This window comes from Halichoeres trimaculatus, unplaced genomic scaffold (assembly GCF_033239565.1).
Source record: "Halichoeres trimaculatus isolate MK-OKI-2021-1 unplaced genomic scaffold, fHalTri1.1 fHalTri1_scaffold_11, whole genome shotgun sequence".
Classification (NCBI taxonomy): Eukaryota; Metazoa; Chordata; class Actinopteri; order Labriformes; family Labridae; genus Halichoeres; species Halichoeres trimaculatus.
In genome coordinates this window covers 280,001-302,546 of record NW_027437189.1, presented here as the reverse complement: position 1 = coordinate 302,546, position 22,546 = coordinate 280,001, and the positions used below count along the sequence as shown (strand labels likewise).

Genomic DNA, 22,546 nt, shown 5'->3' with positions numbered 1-22,546 from the left:
GGAGGCGACTCAGAGGAGGTGGGAATGAAATCACAGCAACAACAGATCCCTGAGCTGACACAGTCATCTCTGAATCCCAGACCAACGATGTGACCCAGAAAGCGTTAATGAACCACCTGCTGTGCATGAAAAGAAAGAAGTTTACAGTTTGGTGAGGAGGCCGCGTGGAGCTGGAGTCAGGAGAGATGAGAGCTGTTTCTGTCTCTTCACAGAGCGTGGATGAGCTGTTCATGTCTCTGCACCGTGAGGAAACAAAGGGTTAATGCACCTTTCCTCCAGCGTAACTCTTCTCCAACACAGCGTGGTTCAGATCCTGGTTTGATGGATGGTGCACCCTCCTCTTCCTCTCCAGCCTCCGCTCCTCTTCCTCTCCTTGGTGAATGGCTCCCCCTCCTGTTGTTATCTGTAGTTTCACATTATTTCATGGACAAAAAACCACAACACTTCTTCTTTTCTCATAAAAACTTAATCCTTTATAAATCTGGTGAAGGAAACACCTTCTCCCACTTTGACTGAGGTTTGATTCACAGCTCAAAGCCCTGATGAACCAGATCCACATGGTTCGACTCATCAGAAAGATAAAGGCTGCTGAGATTAACCACTCTCTGTGTTTGAACCTGTTTAATTCCCACAGATTCCTGGAAAAAACACCAGAAACTTTGTTAAACCACTTCAAACTTTATTTTTCTCCCACTGTTCCCAGGAATAAGCTCAGCTAAACGGCTTTCCCAAACCACTCAGGACAGGAAGCTAAGGCTGGAGGCCTAAAGTGAGCAGCTCTGCTGAAACCTCGTTGACTTTGACCGAACCGACAAATTAACTGATTAAAGATTAAAAATATGCTTAATGTTCAAAGAGTAACTTCCTGTCTGAGTCAGTCTGAGAGAATAAATGAGGACTTCATCTGGGTGTGCTGTGGTTATAAAGATAACCTCATTAAATCAAATCAAAATGAAAATTAAGCATAAATCTGTGAATCTATAATGAAATTTGTTAGTTACTATTTTAAGAAACTTTTTATTTTTCCAGAAATTAAAAAAACTGCTGATTTTTAAATAAACAAGTAAATAAATAATGTTATACTTCACTTATTCACACAAGTTATACATATATATATGAAAAATTAAATCATGTAAATTTGAATAAAGTTTAAAAAAGTGAAATAAAATGATTTTTATGTTTAAACTTTTATAAATTAAATTGAATAATAAAGTTTTTTTCTCATTAACACCAAATAAAACTCAGTTTATGAATCATGTGAACTTTTATCAGAGGACCCGGGTCTGCTCATGTCGATGGAAGTTCGCGCATGCGCCCTTTCGCCTCTTTCGCCAGGGCGTCTCTCTCTCTCTCTCTCTCTCTCTCTCTCTCCCTCACAAACGCACTCATCGCAGGTGTCTCTCTGCCGCTCTCTCTCCTTCTGGGAAAACCCGAGCTGGAGGAGCGCGGAGCACGGGGGGAGGAGGCGACTCCTTCTTCTTCTTCTTCTCCTCCTTCCGATCCGGCGGCTCCGGCAGGAGATTCAGGAAGAAGCACAGAGGCGCAGGCAGCGGCCGCCCCCCCTCCGGAGCGGAGCGGAGCGCAGAGGAAGAGGAGCGGAGCGGAGAGGAAGAGGAGAGGAAGAGGAGCAGCGCACGGATGTGTCTCCGAAAGCGCAGCGGATACCGCCCTCCGGACCTGATTAATGCCAAGATTGTGAGTATGAGAGCAGCTGCATGACCGAGCCTGAGCCCGGGGAGGGAGGGGAGGAGAGGGGAGGGGTGAGGGAGGGGAGGGGAGGGCTGTGCCTCCCTCTGAACCCCCTCCCCGGGCTGCAGGCAGCGGCGGGGCTCCGCGCTCCGCGGCGTTCAGGGAAAGGTCTCCGTGATTCCCTCCCCCTTCCCTCCCACGTTTCCTTCTCTCCTTTCTCACCTCCTTGATTCCTTGTCGAGTCAGGCAGACTCCAGGGAAAGAGAGAAGGAGAGAGCTCCTCTTTTCTGAATGACAGCAGCGTTCAGCGCTGCGGCTCTGACGCGACGGGACGCGCGTAAAAAGTGGGTTTGTCCGCTGGAAGCGAGCGCTACAGAGAGCAGGGTCAACATGTCAGAGAGCAGAGGAAACAACCGGCAGGAGCAAATATTAACACTCAGAGCACAGCTATTTAAACTGCACTTTACACACTGAGGGGTGAGAGCGGAGGTGACAGGAAGTGATGACACAGAAAACACAGAGAAACACAGAAAACACAGAGAAACACAGAGAAACACAGAGAAACACAGAAAACTTAGAGAAACCAGAGGATCAGTCACCCAGCAGGACACACACAGTAAAACTGTAGGAACTTTAGGTCGGGCAGAAACAGGACTCTGGTTTTTAAGGTCAGCTGGACTCCTGTCAGACTGTAGACATGGGTGAAACCAGCAGGGGGCAGTAATGCAACACCACCTGCCAAAAACCCAGAGAAGAAGAACAAGAGGATAACTGAAGGGACAGGAAGAAAAGTTTCACTCAGTTTTTCTAGTTTTTCACAGTTTTTAGTCTAAGTCTGAGTGATCTGACAGGCCCGGGGCTATCTGAGGTCCCTGTGAGGTCCCTGTGAGGACCCTGTGAGGACCCCTGTGAGGACCCTGTGAGGACCCTGTGAGGTCCCTGTGAGGACCCTGTGAGGTCCCTGTGAGGACCCTGTGAGGTCCCCGTGGGGTCAGTGGGTCAGAGACACACCAAACCAGTGTGTGTGTTGATTTCATCTTTAACTTTAACTGATCCAAACTTTATCCATGTGGAGGGACGGGGAACTCTCTGAGAGGTTTCAGTAAAGAAAGTACAGATAGTTAGCAAGCATTGTTAGCTTGAAGTAGCATCTTGACAGAACTAGCCGTGTCAGATTTGAAATTGAGAAGCACTTATGCTAGCTTAGCTATTTTAGCTAACAAGGTTTCTTTTCATCTAATCTGCTTTTTTAGTAGTTTTTCTTTGAGTTGTAGTCAGTCTGTTTATTTTTAAAGATATTGAGCGGTTAGCTCAGGAAGTAGCCTCTGCTTCTAGCCTTATGCTAACGTTGTCGTGGCGACTCAAAAAAAGGTTGTAAAGAAAAATGCTTAAAGTTTTGTTTTGACAATCAAGAGAAGTGTTGTCTTGAGAGGTAACATCTCTGTGCTGGGCCTCTGTCTAATGGTCACAGTTACCATAGCTTAGCCACCTAGCTTAGATATCCTGTTAACACGCTTGGTTAAACTTCATTCCTCTGTATTTGCTGCTTTTCATATTTATGAGTGTAAGTTCAGTTCATGTCATGTTCACTCGTTTCGTTAGCCAGTTAGCCAGTTAGCCAGTTGTTAGCTTTGATGGTAGACACTTGCACCATGCTAATGTTTGAGGTGATACTCATGCACAGGGGCTGTAAAACACATTCAGAAGCAATGAAGTGTAAAAGATGCACACAGTAACTGTCATGCTAGCTTAGCCACCTAGCTTAATTTGCTATTTTGACTGCTTGCTTTCTTCTGCTGCAGCAAAATAAAAAGTAACTGTTGCTTTTAGCAGTTATGAGTTTTAGTTTTTGTCAGGTTGAGTTCAAAACACTTAAATGTGTTTATGTTTGTAGCCGGTGAGTTGTTAGCTCGGGAGCTAGCCTCTGGTTCTGGCTCCATGCTAATATTTCATGTAAAATAACAGCTGAAATTGGAATGACCATGAACGTTAGCTTATGTTGTTGTTAGCATTGAATTAATTCTTGGGGCATGTGTTTGCATATTAATTCAGCTAGCTTACCAGTTAGCGGTTTATAAGCTAGCGAGGTAGCCTCTGGTGCTTGGTGCTAAATTGAACAACGTTTAAATTATTATTTTAATATTCTTTATGATTTGATTTCTGATGTTAATTGTGAGTGACTCATTTCATCTGGGTTACATTTGCTAATCAATGCTAATGCTATTAAAGCTCCCTGCCTGTCTGGGCTGACACATGCTGTTAATGGTAAGACAAAGGCCCTGCACCTTTAGAAAAAGGTAAAAAGTTTTTAAAAGTTTTAAAAAGTTATGTTTTCATGTATCTTAAGTCGACTGACTGTATAATCACAATCCTGCACAGTTTGTTTGGTGTATATTTATTGTCCACAGCTGCTGTTATAACCATCACAACCAGGAGTATTGTGTCAAAATCCATGACAATAATCAGAGTTTATCCAGCCCTGTGTGTTTTATCAGAGCTGTGTCCAGAGTCAGGACTTGTTGAAACCAGGCTCCTGCAGAAACCTGAGGTTTGGGGATTATTAGAGGAGAAAGTCAGCGCAGTGTGTCTCTGTGGTTGGTGAGCTGATGGTGACCTTGCAGGACTTGATGACATGTTTAGGGTATAAACTGCCAGGACGAGGATCCTACAGGCCCGTCCTACAGAGGTCTGTCAGTGATCCTGCTCCTGTAGGCCTGACTCCAAATATAAACTTCATCTGTAACATTCCTCTGGAGACTCTGAGAAGTGTTGTATGGTTCCTGTTGGTGACCGTATAAGGCTCAGCCTCTGGCTCAGTGAAGAGGAAGAGACTCAAAAAGCAGAAATGAGCGTGTTTGTCAGGTTAATGCATTCTGTCAGTCTGTGCGTCCTCTCATCGTCACGTTAATGCCTCGCCATAAATCCTGCAGGGGTCGCTCAGAGAGGTGCTTCTGACGGTGGCGTCAGGCCTGAAATATGGCTCTGTGCGTTCACTGTGTTTGTTTTACCTGTCTGTCCTCACATGTGTTTACCTGTCTGTCCTCACATGTGTTTACCTGTCTGTCCTCACATGTGTTTACCTGTCTGTCCTGACATGTGTTTACCTGTCTGTCTGTCTGTCCTGACATGTGTTTACCTGTCTGTCCTCACATGTGTTTACCTGTCTGTCCTCACATGTGTTTACCTGTCTGTCCTGACATGTGTTTACCTGTCTGTCCTGACATGTGTTTACCTGTCTGTCTGTCCTGACATGTGTTTACCTGTCTGTCTGTCCTGACATGTGTTTACCTGTCTGTCCTGACATGTGTTTACCTGTCTGTCTGTCCTCACATGTGTTTACCTGTCTGTCCTGACATGTGTTTACCTGTCTGTCCTGACATGTGTTTACCTGTCTGTCCTGACATGTGTTGACCTGTCTGTCCTGACATGTGTTGACCTGTCTGTCCTCACATGTGTTTACCTGTCTGTCCTGACATGTGTTGACCTGTCTGTCCTCACATGTGTTTACCTGTCTGTCCTCACATGTGTTTACCTGTCTGTCCTGACATGTGTTTACCTGTCTGTCTGTCCTGACATGTGTTGACCTGTCTGTCCTCACATGTGTTTACCTGTCTGTCCTGACATGTGTTTACCTGTCTGTCCTCACATGTGTTTACCTGTCTCACCTGACATGTGTTTACCTGTCTGTCCTGACATGTGTTGACCTGTCTGTCCTCACATGTGTTTACCTGTCTGTCTGTCCTGACATGTGTTTACCAGTCTGTCCTGACATGTGTTTACCTGTCTGTCTGTCCTCACATGTGTTTACCTGTCTGTCCTGACATGTGTTTACCTGTCTGTCCTCACATGTGTTTACCTGTCTCACCTGACATGTGTTGACCTGTCTGTCCTGACATGTGTTTACCTGTCTGTCCTCACATGTGTTTACCTGTCTCACCTGACATGTGTTTACCTGTCTGTCCTGACATGTGTTGACCTGTCTGTCCTCACATGTGTTTACCTGTCTGTCTGTCCTGACATGTGTTTACCAGTCTGTCCTGACATGTGTTTACCTGTCTGTCTGTCCTCACATGTGTTTACCTGTCTGTCCTGACATGTGTTTACCTGTCTGTCCTCACATGTGTTTACCTGTCTGTCCTGACATGTGTTTACCTGTCTGTCCTCACATGTGTTTACCTGTCTGTCCTGACATGTGTTTACCTGTCCGTCCTCACATTTGTTTACCTGTCTGTCCTCACATGTGTTTACCTGTCTGTCCTGACATGTGTTTACCTGTCTGTCCTCACATGTGTTTACCTGTCTGTCCTGACATGTGTTTACCTGTCCGTCCTCACATTTGTTTACCTGTCTGTCCTCACATGTGTTTACCTGTCCGTCCTCACATTTGTTTACCTGTCTGTCCTCACATGTGTTTACCTGTCTGTCCTGACATGTGTTTACCTGTCTGTCTGTCCTCACATGTGTTTACCTGTCTGTCCTGACATGTGTTTACCTGTCTGTCTGTCCTGACATGTGTTTACCTGTCTGTCCTGACATGTGTTGACCTGTCTGTCCTCACATGTGTTTACCTGTCTGTCCTGACATGTGTTTACCTGTCTGTCCTCACATGTGTTTACCTGTCTGTCCTGACATGTGTTTACCTGTCTGTCTGTCCTGACATGTGTTTACCTGTCTGTCCTGACATGTGTTTACCTGTCTGTCCTCACATGTGTTTACCTGTCTGTCCTGACATGTGTTTACCTGTCTGTCCTCACATGTGTTTACCTGTCTGTCCTGACATGTGTTTACCTGTCTGTCCTGACATGTGTTTACCTGTCTGTCCTGACATGTGTTCACCTGTCTGTCCTGACATGTGTTTACCTGTCTGTCTGTCCTCACATGTGTTTACCTGTCTGTCTGTCCTGATATGTGTTTACCTGTCTGTCCTGACATATGTTCACCTGTCTGTCTGTCCTGACATGTGTTTACCTGTCTGTCCTCACATGTGTTTACCTGTCTGTCCTGACATGTGTTTACCTGTCTGTCCTGACATGTGTTTACCTGTCTGTCTGTCCTGACACGTGTTTACCTGTCTGTCCTGACATGTGTTTACCTGTCTGTCCTGACATGTGTTTACCTGTCTGTCTGTCCTGACATGTGTTTACCTGTCTGTCCTGACATGTGTTTACCTGTCTGTCCTGACATGTGTTTACCTGTCTGTCTGTCCTCACATGTGTTTACCTGTCTGTCCTCACATGTGTTTACCTGTCTGTCTGTCCTGACATGTGTTTACCTGTCTGTCCTGACATATGTTCACCTGTCTGTCTGTCCTGACATGTGTTTACCTGTCTGTCCTGACATGTGTTTACCTGTCTGTCCTGACATGTGTTTACCTGTCTGTCCTCACATGTGTTTACCTGTCTGTCCTCACTTGTGTTTACCTGTCTGTCTGTCCTGACATGTGTTTACCTGTCTGTCCTCACATGTGTTTACCTGTCTGTCTGTCTGTCCTGACATGTGTTTACCTGTCTGTCCTCACATGTGTTTACCTGTCTGTCCTGACATGTGTTTACCTGTCTGTCCTCACATGTGTTTACCTGTCTGTCCTGACATGTGTTTACCTGTCTGTCTGTCCTGACATGTGTTTACCTGTCTGTCCTGACATGTGTTTACCTGTCTGTCTGTCCTGACATGTGTTTACCTGTCTGTCTGACCTCACATGTGTTTACCTGTCTGTCCTCACATGTGTTTACCTGTCTGTCCTCACATGTGTTTACCTGTCTGTCCTGACATGTGTTTACCTGTCTGTCCTCACATGTGTTTACCTGTCTGTCCTGACATGTGTTTACCTGTCTGTCTGTCCTGACATGTGTTTACCTGTCTGTCTGTCCTCACATGTGTTTACCTGTCTGTCCTGACATGTGTTTACCTGTCTGTCCTGACATGTGTTTACCTGTCTGTCTGTCCTGACATGTGTTTAGCTGTCTGTCCTGACATGTGTTTACCTGTCTGTCTGTCCTGACATGTGTTTACCTGTCTGTCTGTCCTCACATGTGTTTACCTGTCTGTCCTCACATGTGTTTACCTGTCTGTCCTCACATGTGTTTACCTGTCTGTCCTGACATTTGTTTAGCTGTCTGTCCTGACATGTGTTTACCTGTCTGTCCTGACATGTGTTTACCTGTCTGTCCTGACATGTGTTTACCTGTCTGTCTGTCCTGACATGTGTTTACCTGTCTGTCCTGACATGTGTTTACCTGTCTGTCCTCACATGTGTTTACCTGTCTGTCCTGACATGTGTTTAGCTGTCTGTCCTCACATGTGTTTACCTGTCTGTCCTCACATGTGTTTACCTGTCTGTCCTGACATGTGTTTACCTGTCTGTCCTGACATGTGTTTAGCTGTCTGTCCTGACATGTGTTTACCTGTCTGTCCTCACATGTGTTTACCTGTCTGTCTGTCCTGACATGTGTTTACCTGTCTGTCCTGACATGTGTTTACCTGTCTGTCCTCACATGTGTTTACCTGTCTGTCCTGACATGTGTTTACCTATCTGACATGTGTTTACCTGTCTGTCCTCACATGTGTTTACCTGTCTGTCCTGACATGTGTTTACCTGTCTGTCCTGACATGTGTTTACCTGTCTGTCGTGACATGTGTTTAACAGGTCTCTCCTGACATGTGTTTACCTGTCTGTCCTGACATGTGTTTAACGTGTCTCTCCTGACATGTGTTTAACGTGTCTGTCCTGACATGTGTTTAACGTGTCTGTCCTGACATGTGGAGCCTCTGGCTCTCAGACGTTAACTTCCGTCTCCTTTATCCTGATCAGCTGGTCATCAGGCGTGTTTTCCTCTATCGGGCTCAGGTTTCAGCTCGTTCTCCGTCCTGAAGGAGAGCTGGGTTAAAGTTTTTTTAAATTCACATAAATCTGAAACAGCAAACCAAGAGGAAAAACACCTTCCAGCTGGAAACACCTGAAATCAGACACATCCTCACCTCGCTGTGTGTGATGTGCCCTGTGGTATATCTCAGATTATTACTCAGACTCTGGGATTAACAGGCCTCACACACCTGTTAGTCCTTCGGGATCCAGACTCTGAGCTCAGGGGACAGAGCACCTCTCAGATACTGACTCTTACTCCACCAAGTTGTTTGTCCCTGGTCTTGTTGCCAGTTGGTTCACACTTCCTCTCCCTGCCTCTTTCTTCATTGTGTCTGTTGCTTGCTTCCTCTTTTTTTTTACGATGGTCATCGTCTTCCTTTCCTGTGTCTCTGTTTCTTTCCATCACCTGTTTCTGTCTGTCTGTCTGTCTGTCTGTCTGTCTGTCTGCCTGTCTGTCTGTCTGTCTGCCTGTCTGTCTGCCTGTCTGCCTGTCTGTCTCTGTCTGTCTGTCTCTGTCTGTCTCTCTGTCTGCCTGTCTGTCTTCCTGTCCATCTGTCTCTCTGTCTGTCTGTCTGTCTGTCTGTCTTCCTGTCTGTCTTCCCGTCTGTCTGTCTGTCTGTCTGTCTGTCTGTCTGTCTGTCTGTCTGTCTCTGTCTGTCTGTCTGTCTCTGTCTGTCTGTCTGTCTGTCTGTCTGTCTCTGTCTGTCTGTCTGTCTGTCCATCTGTCTGTCTGTCTGTCTGTCTGTCTGTCTGTCTGTCTCTCTGTCTGTCTGTCTGTACATTCCTTCTTTGCTGAAGTTTGATAGCGTAAACTTTTTCAGACGAGTGTTTGTTGACTTCACTCGTCAGAAATGAGCAGTTTGTTGTTTCAGTATTTATGAATCTTCTTCTCCTGATTTCTGGATCTTAAATGAGTAACGAGTCAAATAAAATCACACAAACCTGAATTCAGACGTTGATGTCTGCAGTCTTATCCCCAGAAGGTTCAGGAACTAAAACATTCCCAGGAACTACATGGTTCGCTGTTGGTCTACATTCCCACCAAAGGCTAACCATCATGCAAACAGGGCCAGTGATATATGGAGATAGAATATATAAAAGTAAATGCAACACACATCACCAGACCAGCAGAGGGCGGTAAGACAGTGAAGAAGGCCAATCAGCAAAGATGACGGAGTAGAAGAAGAAGACAGGTCAGCAGGGTATTGTTCAGCACCACAGTTAGCCTGTTAGCACGGAGGATAAGCATCCAGTGCTGGTTTTGGTTGTGCTCTGATTGATGACTGGTCCAATGCACGAAAACGGCAGAGATCTCCCAACAAAACACCGTGGTTTCTTCACCGTTTCTGTAGGACAGTTCCTTCCCAGGCTGTGTCAGGGGGTCACCCCAGATCCACATGTAGACCCACGTCCCTGCAGTCTAAAAGCACCCTCGGTGTCACTCGATCACCTGACAAGGCTCGGGTTGATTTATGAGGGAAAAACTGTGGTTATGACAAGATCTTTACCAGTTTTTATTAAGTTAGGAACTAAAATCTGTTAAACTGCACGCTGCACTTTTCAGAGCCACCAGGCTTCACTGTCCAACGGCAGAAATATACGTCATAGCCCTTTAAGTCTCCATCTACTCTCCTGTCCTCATGAAAGCCCTGAATAAAAGTGAAAACCATGAACCAGTTTAAAAATATCCTTCTTGGTCCATGATAATCCTCACTGAACTGTCACTTCCTGTTGTTACAGTAACAGATGAACCGTCGCTCTTCTTAAAGTCTGACCTTCAGGAACCAAAAACAAACTGTTTTTCATTTTGACCATAAAGTAATTTTGAGGTTATCCAGTGAGGCTCTGAATTCCTGTTTCACAGAAGTCGGGATGTTTCTCAGCCCATGGAGGACTGTTGCATTCTGGGAATAATACCAGCTCCTAAAGTTCACGTCACCAGGCAGCTGTGTGTTTGTCTGGAGCCTTCACTGAGGAAACAGGAAATGGAAGAGGTTTTATAGGTGATCTGGAGATAAGAATAATAATAACACATCAGTAGTTTTATTCAGCGTGGACAGAAACGAAGCCAGAGTTCAGACTGATCATAGTTTGTCTGTGCAGACTGAGTTAGTCCTCAGCATTTCTCCAAACCACCCTCAGCATCGTTTCCTCCCTCATGGAGACTAACAGGCTGATGAGGAGCAACCTTACTGCTAATCTCTGTCTCATGGTTTCAATGTGCAATCCAATTACTGACTTGAAGAGGATTTCAAAGGAAAACAAACCAAAGGGCGACTCTGAAAGGCTCAGTGCCCGTCTCTGAGGTTTCCTTTAGCTAACGCTGGAGCAGAGCTGTGTTTGAGCTGATACTTCACTTTGTTCGCTGCCTAACTCCTCCTTCACCAGCTCGTACCGATGAGCTAGCCTGGCACGGTGTCCAAACAGTCCATGTGAAAAAGGTGGAGCTGGTTTTTGTTAGCATCGTGCTGGTAAAAGCTGAGGCTTAAACTGTAGTTTGGTTAGCATGCTAATTCAGCAAGCTAACCAACATGAAAACATGTACAGTAATCCCAGCAGAGCACCTTAAGGTGACAGATCACCCTGAAGAAACGTAAAGCGTCAGAAGGAGAGCTCAGAGAAGACGGAGCGCTGGGAGAGCAACGTGTCAGCTCAACCTTAACGAGCAGAGATCAGTGAGCAACGCTAACGACCATCGAATCACTGGGACACGTTAAACCTTACACATTTCATCTTTGTGTTTGCTGAGTCCAGAATCCTGGACCCTTTGTCCTGATCCGGCCTGGAAATCCCTCAGTTTGTCTGTTATCAAATGTTGAAAGGGGTGGCCCGTGAAGCCACGTGTTGGACCAGAACTTTCTTTTGTTGTTGTTGTTGTTGTTTTTGTTAGCGATGCGTCCAGCGTGGCTAATCATCGTTAGGTAACACAAGGCCAGAGATTTCTGTGAGTTTGAGATTAAAGTCCTGATTGGCGCCTGATCCCCTGAATAAAGTCAGAACCAGCTCTGGGCCAGCTGCCTGCTCTACCTGTGACATCATCAGCGCGTGCTGAGTGTCGCTGCCTTCTCTACCTGTGACATCATCAGCGCGTGCTGAGTGTCGCTGCCTGCTCTACCTGTGACATCATCAGCGCGTGCTGAGTGTCGCTGCCTGCTCTAACTGTGACATCATCAGCGCGTGCTGAGTGTCGCTGCCTGCTCTACCTGTGACATCATCAGACAGAGACGCAGTCAGTGTTTTGCTGAGAGGGAAACAGTTGGTCAGTGTCTGATTGAATAAACCTGTGGAGACGTCCTCAGAGAGTTTGCAGAAGAAACTCACAGAAACCTGCTCCACCTCACTTTGACCCAGGAACTCAGTCAGACCGGACCCAACATGACCCGGGTCAGAGAGACACGTCTGTCAGAGTTTACTGTGAGGAACTGATACACACACAGGCCTTCCTCCTGCTCACTGTCACCTCTTTTTCTCTCCTTCTGGGTGTGTGTGTGTGTGTGTGTGTGTGTGTGTGTGTGTGTGTGTCTGTGTCTGTGTCTGTGTCTGTGTGTGTGTGTCTGTGTGTGTGTGTGTGTGTGTGTGTGTGTGTGTGTCTGTGTGTGTGTGTGTGTGTGTGTGTGTGTGTGTGTTTTGGGAAAGAATGAATCCATCTGTGATAATTGGTGCGCTGTCTCTTTAAACTCTTTATTTGTCTCTATGTGTTTGATTTTTTGATGTCTTGTTTCTTGGCGGTTTGTTTGAACAAATGCATCGTTGGACGTGCATCTGGGCATCCCCATGTGTGTGTGTATGTGTACATTGGTGTGTGTGTGTGTGTGTGTGTGTGTGTGTGTGTGTGTGTGTGTGTGTGTGTGTGTGTGTGTGTGTGTGTGTGTGTGTGTGTGTGTGTGTTTGTGTGTGTGTGTGTGTTTGTGTGTGTGTGTGTGTGTGTGTGTGTGTGTGTGTGTGTGTGTGTGTGTGTGTATGATCAAAGGAGGGGTCCGAGGCTGAAGGGGGGATGACATGCATGTCTCCGGCCTGCTAACATCGCTGACGACTCGCGCACTAACCGACTGCCCGCCCTCTCCACATGACGGACGTCCTGGTAAACTAAACCCTCCTTTCCTTTCCTTTCCTTTCCATTCCTTTCCTTTCCTTTCCTTTCCTTTCCTTTCCTTTCCTTTCCTTTCCTTTCCTTTCCTTTCCTTTCCTTTCCTTTCCTCTCCTCTCTTTTCCTTTCCTCTCCTTTCCTTTCCTTTCCTTTCCTTTCCTCTCCTTTCCTTTCCTTTCCTTTCCTTTCCTCTCTTTTCCTCTCCTCTCCTCTCCATTCCTCTTCTTTCCTTTCCTTTCCTCTTCTTTCCTTTCCTTTCCTCTCCTCTCCTTTCCTTTCCTTTCCTTTCCTTTCCTTTCCTTTCCTTTCCTCCCCTTTCCTTTCCTCTGTTTTCCTTTCCTTTACTCTCCTTTTCTTTCCTTTCCTTTTTCTTTGTGTCCACTCTGGATTTTAATTTGCAGCTTTAAAACATTTTAACAGAAACATTTAAACGTAGCACTCAGAGTCAGGATCTTTATTTTTAAGTTAAAATCATTTAACCATCGTTGGGTTTCGCCTGTTTAAAATCGTCCTAATCTTCTCTCCGTCTTCCTCTGTCGTTGACTCTTGTTTTCTGTGTTTTTCTGGGCTGGATGGTTGAAGTCTGAGGACAGGACTTATCTGGACCTGAGTGTCAGTACCTGGTTCCTGGGGGAACCGTCAGCGTCCAGCTGGTCTAACCAGCAGAGTTATCTGTTTGGCGTTGGCAGAGCAGATTTCTCATTGGCTGCTCTCTCTCAGTTCCTCATTTTCTCTTTGGTCTCCATTCCCGTGTTCTTACTCTGACAGAGATAAGTTGGTGAAATAACTGTAGAAGTTGTGATGGCCGCCAGCTGAGGTGGAGCTGATCGTGTTCATTGAAAGTGTGAGTGCTGATTGTGGACGTTAGCGTGGAGTGGTAGCTCGCAGTATTTCCTGGGCTGAGACGATGGTTAGCGAGCTGTGCTGAAACCAGGAAGTCTCTTTCATCAAGAACTAGCAAAACCAGCGGCTAATGCTAACCAGTTTGATCTGAGCCTCTTTTCTCATCCCCATGGGGGGCTCGTTGTACCCTTGGAGCTGAACCTGAGCCCTGTGTTTAAGGTTCACCTCCTGAAACAGTAACTGTGTGTTCCACCTTAAAACTCTCCTCTGAAACTCTCCATGCAGCCTGCAGTCTGCTCCGTGCTCCTGTTAGCGCTGAGATTAATCATCCTGAGAATAAACGGCCTCAGAAAACACAAACAGACGCCGTCTCTCAGCACCTCCTGCTGCACCTCCTCCTGCAGCCTCCATCACTCTGTGAAAACCTCCACGCAGCGGCTCAGCGGCCCGAGGACACGCCGCTGAGTGATGCTGCATACCTGCAGCTGCAGGGACAAAGGATCTGAGAAAGTCTGGATTTATTGTGAAAGAGACGAGTCGACAAGTCCAGACCGGACTCTGAGGGTGTCCAAGTTTGGATGAAGGAGGAATTCAGATCCTGATGTGTGTGTGTGTGTGTGTGTGTGTGTGTGTGTGTGTGTGTGTGTGTGTGTGTGTGTGTGTGTGTGTGTGTGTGTGTGTGTGTGTGTGTGTGTGTGTCTGTGTGTGTGTGTGTGTGTGTGTGTGTGTGTGTGTGTGTGTGTGTGTGTGTGTGCAGACACCAGGTCTGATTCATCAAGTTTCAGAGAGAAACCAAGAAGCTGTGTCACAATAGCTCTGACTCTGTTTCCTGTCTCTCTCTGTCGTTGCTCTCCATCTTTTCCTGTGACTGCGTTTTGTCTCTCGTCTTCCTTTGGCGGCGCGGCGTGCTGCCGTGAAGGCGTGTTGACTGATGGAGCAGTCATAGCTGTGAGCTAAAGAGCAGAGCAGCTAGAGACCGACCTGTTAGTGCTTTGATTCAACCGCTCAGGGAGGAGCCCGCGTCGAACCGTCTGTGGTGAGAAACTTCCTCTGCTCCATCCGTCTGTTTCAGACAGATATCAGCTCAGCTTCAGCTCTGTAGTGTTTGTTTAGGACAGATATCAGTTCAGCTTCAGCTCTGTAGTGTTTGTTTGTTTCAGACAGATATCAGTTCAGCTTCAGCTCTGTAGTGTTTGTTTGTTTCACACAGATATCAGTTCAGCTTCAGCTCTGTAGTGTTTGTTTAGTACAGATATCAGTTCAGCTTCAGCTCTGTAGTGTTTGTTTAGGACAGATATCAGTTCAGCTTCAGCTCTGTAGTGTTTGTTTAGGACAGATATCAGTTCAGCTTCAGCTCTGTAGTGTTTGTTTAGGACAGATATCAGTTCAGCTTCAGCTCTGTAGTGTCTGTTTGTTTAGGACAGATATCAGTTCAGCTTCAGCTCTGTAGTGTTTGTTTGTTTAGGACAGATATCAGTTCAGTGTTTCAGCTCTGTAGTGTTTGTTTAGGACAGATATCAGTTCAGCTTCAGCTCTGTAGTGTCTCTGACTCTCTTTCCTCTGGGGTTCAGGGGGTTCAGTGTTTCAGCTCTGGATCTGTTGATGATCTTTATGTTTTAATAACCCTTTCTGTTGGGGACTGGGGAAACTCTTTCACCAAACTGTCACTGTTTGTCTGGGTGGCTGAAACATGTGTGAAGCTCTGTTTTCTGCCTGTTCTGCTGAAAACTGACCAGCGGTCTTCCTGTCTCACCTGTCAGGTGTGGAGGTTGTGATGGGTCACCTGGTGTTCAGGGCAGGTTTTGGTCTGAGTCCAGATTCAGTTTCCTGCAGCAGCTGTTGTTAAGTGAATGGTTGAAGATGGGATTAGAAACAGTTTTCATACGCATATGAAAGAATAACACGTCATGTCCAGAACCAGGTGAGCTGATCTATTGGGGGGGGGGGGGGGGGGGGGGGGGGTCCTTGGTCTGAAATAGGTTGAAGACCCCTGGTCTACAATATTCTTTATATCCCTCTTTGAGAACTGAGAGAACGATCAGAATCTAGGATCAAGACTCCATTTCCCATGAGCATCGTCACCAACTGTTTCATAGCTGTGACTCTGGCCAAGGCGAGACTATCTGACCTTTTTAACCCTAATTTTCTCTGTTTGAGGCGACGTTGAGGTTTATCGTCCTGAAGCTGAGCAGACTGAGCTTTCCTCTCAGCCCGGTGCTCTGAGACGTGTCTGTAACGTGTAACGTTAGTGAATCCTGGTTCTGTCCTACCAGAGCTCATCTACCAACTCCAACCTCACCAAGCAGAGCTAACGTAACGTCGTAACGTAAGTCTCTTTATTCAAATGTAATAACTGTTGGGGTTCCCCTTTCTCATCATGTGCCCCAGTCCTGATGAGTCCAGCTTTCTCAGACCTGAACCGAGCGAGGCTTGACGCCTAAGCGAGCTGACGCCTCAGCGAGCTGACGCCTCAGCGAGCCGACGCCTGAGCGAGCTGACGCCTCAAGCCGCAGTGATTGGTCGACGTAACCGTCAGGAGTCAGTGACAGAGGGAGTCAGGAGCAGGAGCCACCCTCTCTCACACACACACACACACACACACACACACACACACACACACACACACACACACAGGGCTGTGTGTGATTGGGTGTTGAGATTACAGAGCAGTAATCTCTCAGATTAATCCATAAAATGAGCGTTTAATGACTTAATCCCTGCTGGCAGTTGCAGGGTGTGTGTGTGTGTGTGTGTGTGTGTTTGTGTGTGTGTGTGTGTGTGTCAGCTGTTGTGGCGCTCTGAAGCCCGTCAGTGTCTCTGAATGATGATTGGTCCCTGCTCGACGTGGAGTGTGAATCCATCTGTGGCGTCAGAGCAGGAGATGGTGGAGGAGATAGGACAACTCAGGAAGTGTGTGTGTGTGTGTGTGTGTGTGTGTGTGCGTGTGTGTGTGTGTGTGTGTGTGTGTGTGTGTGTGTGTGTGTGTGTGCCCTGTCAGCTCAGAATAGAGAGAGTTCAGTGTGGTGTGTGTGGTTTTTATATTTCTTAAGTAACTTGGCCTCATCAGGTACACACACCCACTGAATCATGTCACACACACACACACACACACACACACACACACACACACACACACACACACACACACACACACACACACACACACACTCAGAGGCAGAAATGTGATAGCTGCTGGTGATAAAAGATGTGGTGGTAGATAAAAACAGAGGGAGTGTTCTTCTTCTTCTTTCTCTGACTGTGCAGCCAACTGACATCAGGGCAGCGTGTGTGTGTGTGTGTGTGTGTGTGTGTGTGTGTGTGTGTGTGTGTGTGTGTGTGTGTGTGTGTGTGTGTGTGTGTGTGTGTGTGTGTTTAAAGGAAGTGAGCACAGGTCTGTCCACCTGTCAGCAGTGTGTGCTGCCTGTGAGGAGTCGTCCTCTGTCTTTTTAAACTTTTTTGACCGTAGTAAAAGTTTGATCTGTTTTTGTCCACTTTAATGAAGAGGATCAGACGGCATGATGGGAAACGGGAGCGTCTGAAGTCTTCCTCAGCTCTGACCACAGGCTGTAACACACACGGCAGAGATTAGAGTTTAATATTTCTTAAAAAAGGAGGAGTAGGTTTCTTTCCCCAGAGGAGTTTAGAGTTTATCACCGTTTCTGAACGCTGACAGGACCACACCTCAGAGTCTCAGAGGTTTCAGGGAGGAAGGAAAGGAGAGGTCTGAGGTTAAAGAGGAGTAAAACACAGCGAGGTGGAAGCCCAGAGGCCGGTCAGGGAGGAGTCCCAGAGACTACGCAGAGAGGAGGAGGTGCAAAGAGGAGGAGGAGGAGGAGCAGAGAGGAGGAGGTGCAGAGAGGAGGAGGAGGAGGAGCAGAGAGGAGGAGGTGCAGAGAGGAGGAGGTGCAGAGAGGAGGAGAAACAGGGGGCTGAGATGAGGACAGAGCAGCAGTGTGATGCATCATGTGATGGAGCCGTGATCACACACAGATACACACTGATAATCACACACACACACACACACACACACACACACACACACACACACACACACACACACACACACATGTTAACACTTTCTGATTTCTGAGGTTTTTTTCTGTGACCCGAGCTCTGCAGATGACATCACTGACCAATCACCTGTGTGTGTGTGTGTGTGTGTGTGTGTGTGTGTGTGTGTGTGTGTGTGAGTGTGTGTCCAAAGATCCCTGGAATAGTTAGCCTGGTCTGTAAAGAGCGTTTCCTCAGCTTCAGGCCACAGCTGAATGATGCTGAGTCAGTTTGCAGAGTGTGGCTAACGCTAGCAGAGCTAGCACCACCAGCTTTCATCGTTATTCATCAGTTTAATCCCACAGCTCTGTCTCTGAACTACGCTGTGAGGCGACTCCTGTCACCTGTGATTGAATACATCCAGGTTGTAGAGCATTCTACGACCCGTTTCCACCAAATGGTCCCGCTCGGTTCATCTCTGTACGGCACACAGTCCTTTGACTAAAACCAGGACAGGTCCTAGATCACCGACCCGTACTGTCCCACTTTCTGGTCCCCTTCTGTTGGGGTGTCAGACTAAACTGATCCAACCTCAGAAGGTGGAGCTAGAAACTCTGCAGGCTGCTGATTGGTGGAAAGAATGGTCACTTCCTGTGTGACAGCGGTGTTAAAGAACAACACATAACCATGACATGGCGTCATGCTGTTACCAAGCTTACACAGCTATTAGCATCCAGCTAACACGCCGTCTACCAGGAAGGACACGGATAGCTGTGGAAACACAAACAGGATCAGACTTAAGTGATCCAACCCGTACCAGACTGGACTGATCCAAACTGGACCATTTGGTGGAACCGAGGCTTTAGTCCCTGTACCTGGCTCTGAGTTCAGGTCTACGGTCTTAAACTAACCTGTAGCCCTGACGCAGAGTGATGGGAATGGTGACGTTAAATCATCAATGTTGAAGAAACATAAACACGTGGTGCACGGTTTGACTCCCCAGACCCACCGTGGAGACGTCGGCACATACTGTGACCCCGTCCCTCACTGTTTAAACCTCAGAGCAGCTTCACTGCAGAGAAACGTGCGTTAATCTGCTTTAATCATCGTTACCTGCCCTGTGATCCTCCTGTTAATTAATAACAGAATGAATGAAACCAGCAGGTCTGAGGCATTGGTGTCAAACCCTGATCAACCTGAGGGTGAAACCTTTGATGATAAGTCTGTGAAATGTCCCTTTAACGGCTGAGAGGCAGCTGACAGCAGGTTGACGAGTTTATTCACTTCAGCTCCTTCACTGTGAGCGGATCATCCTGGAGGACAAACAGGCTCTGTGTGGCATTTTCAAACACACACACACACACACACACACACACACACACACGGGAGTGTCTCATTAAACACTCTATACCTCTGTCTGTGTGTGTGTGTGTGTGTGTGTGTGTGTGTGTGTGTGATGAGTGTAAACAGCGTGATCACGTGAGGAACATTTTTAGACTCTTTCTCACTCTGAGCTCAAGTTTCTCTGTTTTTACACACACACACACACACACACACACACACACACACACACACACACACACACACACACACACACACACACACACACTCTGCAGGGTGAGTCTTATTTCTTCCTGGTGTTTTGTTTAAGGAAGTGTTTTGTGGTGTGTAAATCCTGGAGAAGCTGTAACCGGAGCCTGTGGAGCGTCTCTCTCTGAGACTTTGCTGATTCCTTCGTTAAAACATTAAAACGTTAAAAACATCTAAAGTCTCGCTCTCGTTGTGAAGTTTCCTCCTGTTTCAGCCTTTAACGTAAAGCCGAGGAGCTGTTGGTGAATAAACAGACTCAGAGGAAAGTCGATGGGAAGCAGCAACCTGTCCACAGGGGGCGCCACAGCTGACACACACACTTTATTTTTTCACGAGTGTTATTTTTTAATCTTCATCGCTGAGCTTAACGCTCTGTCTCTCTCCGCAGTACACAGGTCCGACCCCGGCCGAGCGAGGCGGCGAGCTGGCCATGGGAGGAGGTCGCAGCGAGACGTCAGCGCTGAGCGGGACGGGAGGGGGGCGGGGCATGACCACGACCCAGAATTCCCAACGGCCAAACGCCTGCTGCTTCTGCTGGTGCTGCTGCTGCAGCTGCTCATGGTGAGGAACACACACACACACACACACACACACACACACACACACACACACACACACACACACACACACACACACACACACACACACACACACACACACACACACACACACACACACACACCTGTAGCCAGTCGTTCTGTAGCCTCTTAAAGGCGCAGTAACCTCGTTGTGGCTGGTGATAACGTGTGTTTTATGGTCAGTGCTCCTCTGTCAGCTGTGGTAAAGTGTGTGTGGGAGCACGACTGAGAGTGTGTGTGTGTGTGTGTGTGTGTGTGTGTGTGTGTGTGTGTGTGTGTGTGTGTGTGTGTGTGTGTGTGTTTCCTGTCTGAAAGCCGCCTTATCATGTCAGTCTCACCGACAGGAATGAAGAGGAGCGGCGGCGGCGGAGCAGGAGGAAGAGGATTTCCCAGGACACCAAGATGGAAGCCATCCCCAACTGTGAAGCTTGGTGAGTCTGCACGCGCTCAGTTCGTCCCCCTCACCTCCCAGGAGCTCTGAACCTGCTCGGGGTTGTTGCTTTGGGACTCTCAGAGCAGACTGTGCAGGTAACACGTCACAAACTGCTCGATGATGCTGGATCAGCTGTTTGTGTGGAGCAGGAAGTTTCAGTAAAATCTGAACCTTTAAGTCTCACTCTCACTGTGAGACAAGGTGTCAGTCAGCTGATCGCTGGCTGGAAATGAAAGCCAGAAACCTTGTGTTGAATCCTCACACACACACCCACACACACACACACACACACACACACACACACACACACACACAGGAGCTGCTGACTCTTTGTTTGCTGACCTCTGTCTCTGAACCTGCCGCTGTTGACAGATTAACCCATCCCAGTGGTTGATCAAACAGAGCAGATGAGGAGCAAACAGCCGGCTCTGAGCGTCTCTGATCTCCTTCCTCCTCAGCTCCAAACCCTCCCTGGAGGAGATGCGGCTCTGGTCCCAATCCTTCGACAAGCTGATGAGAAACCCGGCGGGGCGCAACGTTTTCCGGGAGTTCCTCCGGACGGAGTACAGCGAGGAGAACATGCTGTTCTGGCTCGCCTGTGAGGACCTGAAGGAGGACATGAACAAGAGCTCCATCGAGGAGAAAGCTCGCTCCATCTACGAGGACTACATCTCCATCCTGTCCCCCAAAGAGGTAGGAGGCGTTGACTCCAGGTCTCTCCAGGTCTCAGCCTAAGAGCAGACCCTCTGAGGTTAAACCAGAGACAGGGTCCTGGTCCGGACTCCCTGAGAGGTTTTCCTGGGGAAGTTTTGAGCGGGTTGCAGATTTTGGGCTGTGTGGTTGTTTAAACTCTGAGAGGTTTCTGTCAGATAATGACTTCAGGATGTGGATCCATCAGGACAACGTTGCTCAATGTCTGAGCTCCAGTTTCAAAATGAAGATGCTTTTAATTAAGAGAAGTGAAAGGTTTCGTCAACAGTTTCTGATGGTTTTGGTTTGTGAGAGGCTTTCATCGTTTAGTTTTACCAACAGAGACAGAAAGTGGTCTGAAAGACATGAACAGCCCTTTAGCAGAGTTGGTCTCAGACCTGGAGCTGGGAGCCGTCAGCAGGCCTCAGATCAGACTCTCTCAGAAAGAGGAGACGGACTCAGAGCTGGACCCAGCCTGTTCCCACTCCCACACTTTAACCCTGACCCTGTTTATCTCTGAGAAAAACCTGATCTTCATCCTTCTGTGGAGATGAAGACTCCGTCCCGTTCCTGAAAATGAGAAATCTCTGGATCATCTTCAGGGATTCCTTGAAATTTGCAGCAAATGTTGTCTCTGACTGGATGATTGAATCAGCTGATTTAATATTTGTGATCACCGCTGAACGCCTTCAAAGAATCTATCCCAATAATTCACTTTAAGGTCTCTGTGAGGGCGGGAGACTGGGTTTAACGTGACGAGTTATCTGTGTTTCTCTGCTAGCCCAGACAGAAGAGAGATCTGAGTTTCTCTCTGCTGAAAACGATTTCTGTGATAAATTTTGTAGTGATGGTGGACACTGGAGCCTAACTGTCAGACAGAAAAAGGACAGAAGAGCAGAAAGAAGAGAAACAGGAGAGAGATAGAGCACAAGCTAAAGGCTAACACACAAGCTAAAGGCTAAGACAGAAGCTAAAGGCTCAGATACAAGCCAACACAGGCTAGAGGCAAAGGCACAAGCTAAAGGCTAACACACAGGCTAACGGCTAAAACAGGAGCTAAAGACCCAAACACTGGTTTAAGGGTAAAACACAAGCTGGAGGCTAAAATACAAGCCAAAGGCTAAAACAGGAGCTAAGGGCTAACACACAACTTAGTTCTGATGAAAACAGAACTGGCTAAACTGCTATTTTTATTATCTGTGTGTGTGTGTGTGTGTGTGTGTGTGTGTGTGTGTGTGTGTGTGTGTGTGTGTGTGTGTGTGTGTGTGTGTGTGTGTGTGAACAGAGGCAGCTTTATTTAGTTACAGTGCTGGAGGCTCCACTGTTAGGGCCTCTTCACCAGTGTGTGTGTGTTTTAAAAAAGCTATTCATTGCTACTTTCATCACCATGAGGTACTACATAAAGCTGCCTCTGTTAACACACACACACACACACACACACACACACACACACACACACACACACACACACACACACACACACACACACACACACACACACACACACATACACACACTCTAAAGTACAGAGATATCCAGTCGTGAGTTTGGAAGAGGACGTTCATGCCTGGCTGTCTGTCTGCACGTCTGACCTTGGTAGAATGCCTATCAGTGTGTGTGTGTGTGTGTGTGTGTGTGTGTGTGTGTGTGTGTGTGTGTGTGTGTGTGTGTGTGTGAGCTCTCTGCTCTATAAATATCTCTTCTTGTTGGAGCTGTGGGGCCGCTCTGACAGAATGTGCTGAATGTGTTGTTGAAGTTTGATGATCCAGACTCAGACCATG

At 47.2% G+C, this 22,546-nt stretch overlaps 1 protein-coding gene across 6 annotated transcripts in view; it reads left to right on the top strand.

The window, feature by feature from the left end:
* Window positions 1–1,516: 1,516 nt before the first annotated feature.
* Window positions 1,517–22,546, top strand: part of LOC141799404 (regulator of G-protein signaling 20-like) — a 22,579-nt gene continuing 1,549 nt past the window's right edge. The window contains exons 1-6 of one of the 6 annotated variants that reach the window (XM_074681645.1): window positions 1,520–1,695; window positions 12,191–12,213; window positions 12,525–12,635; window positions 19,453–19,625; window positions 19,975–20,073; window positions 20,534–20,768. In XM_074681645.1, coding sequence (XP_074537746.1) covers window positions 12,621–12,635; window positions 19,453–19,625; window positions 19,975–20,073; window positions 20,534–20,768 — 522 coding nt within the window. In that variant the 5' untranslated portion in view covers window positions 1,520–1,695; window positions 12,191–12,213; window positions 12,525–12,620. Of the gene's footprint in view, window positions 1,696–12,190; window positions 12,214–12,524; window positions 12,636–14,350; window positions 14,521–19,452; window positions 19,626–19,974; window positions 20,074–20,533; window positions 20,769–22,546 lie in introns of those variants that run through there. The other 5 variants (XM_074681646.1, XM_074681644.1, XM_074681643.1 and 2 more) reach the window with 5 other exon arrangements.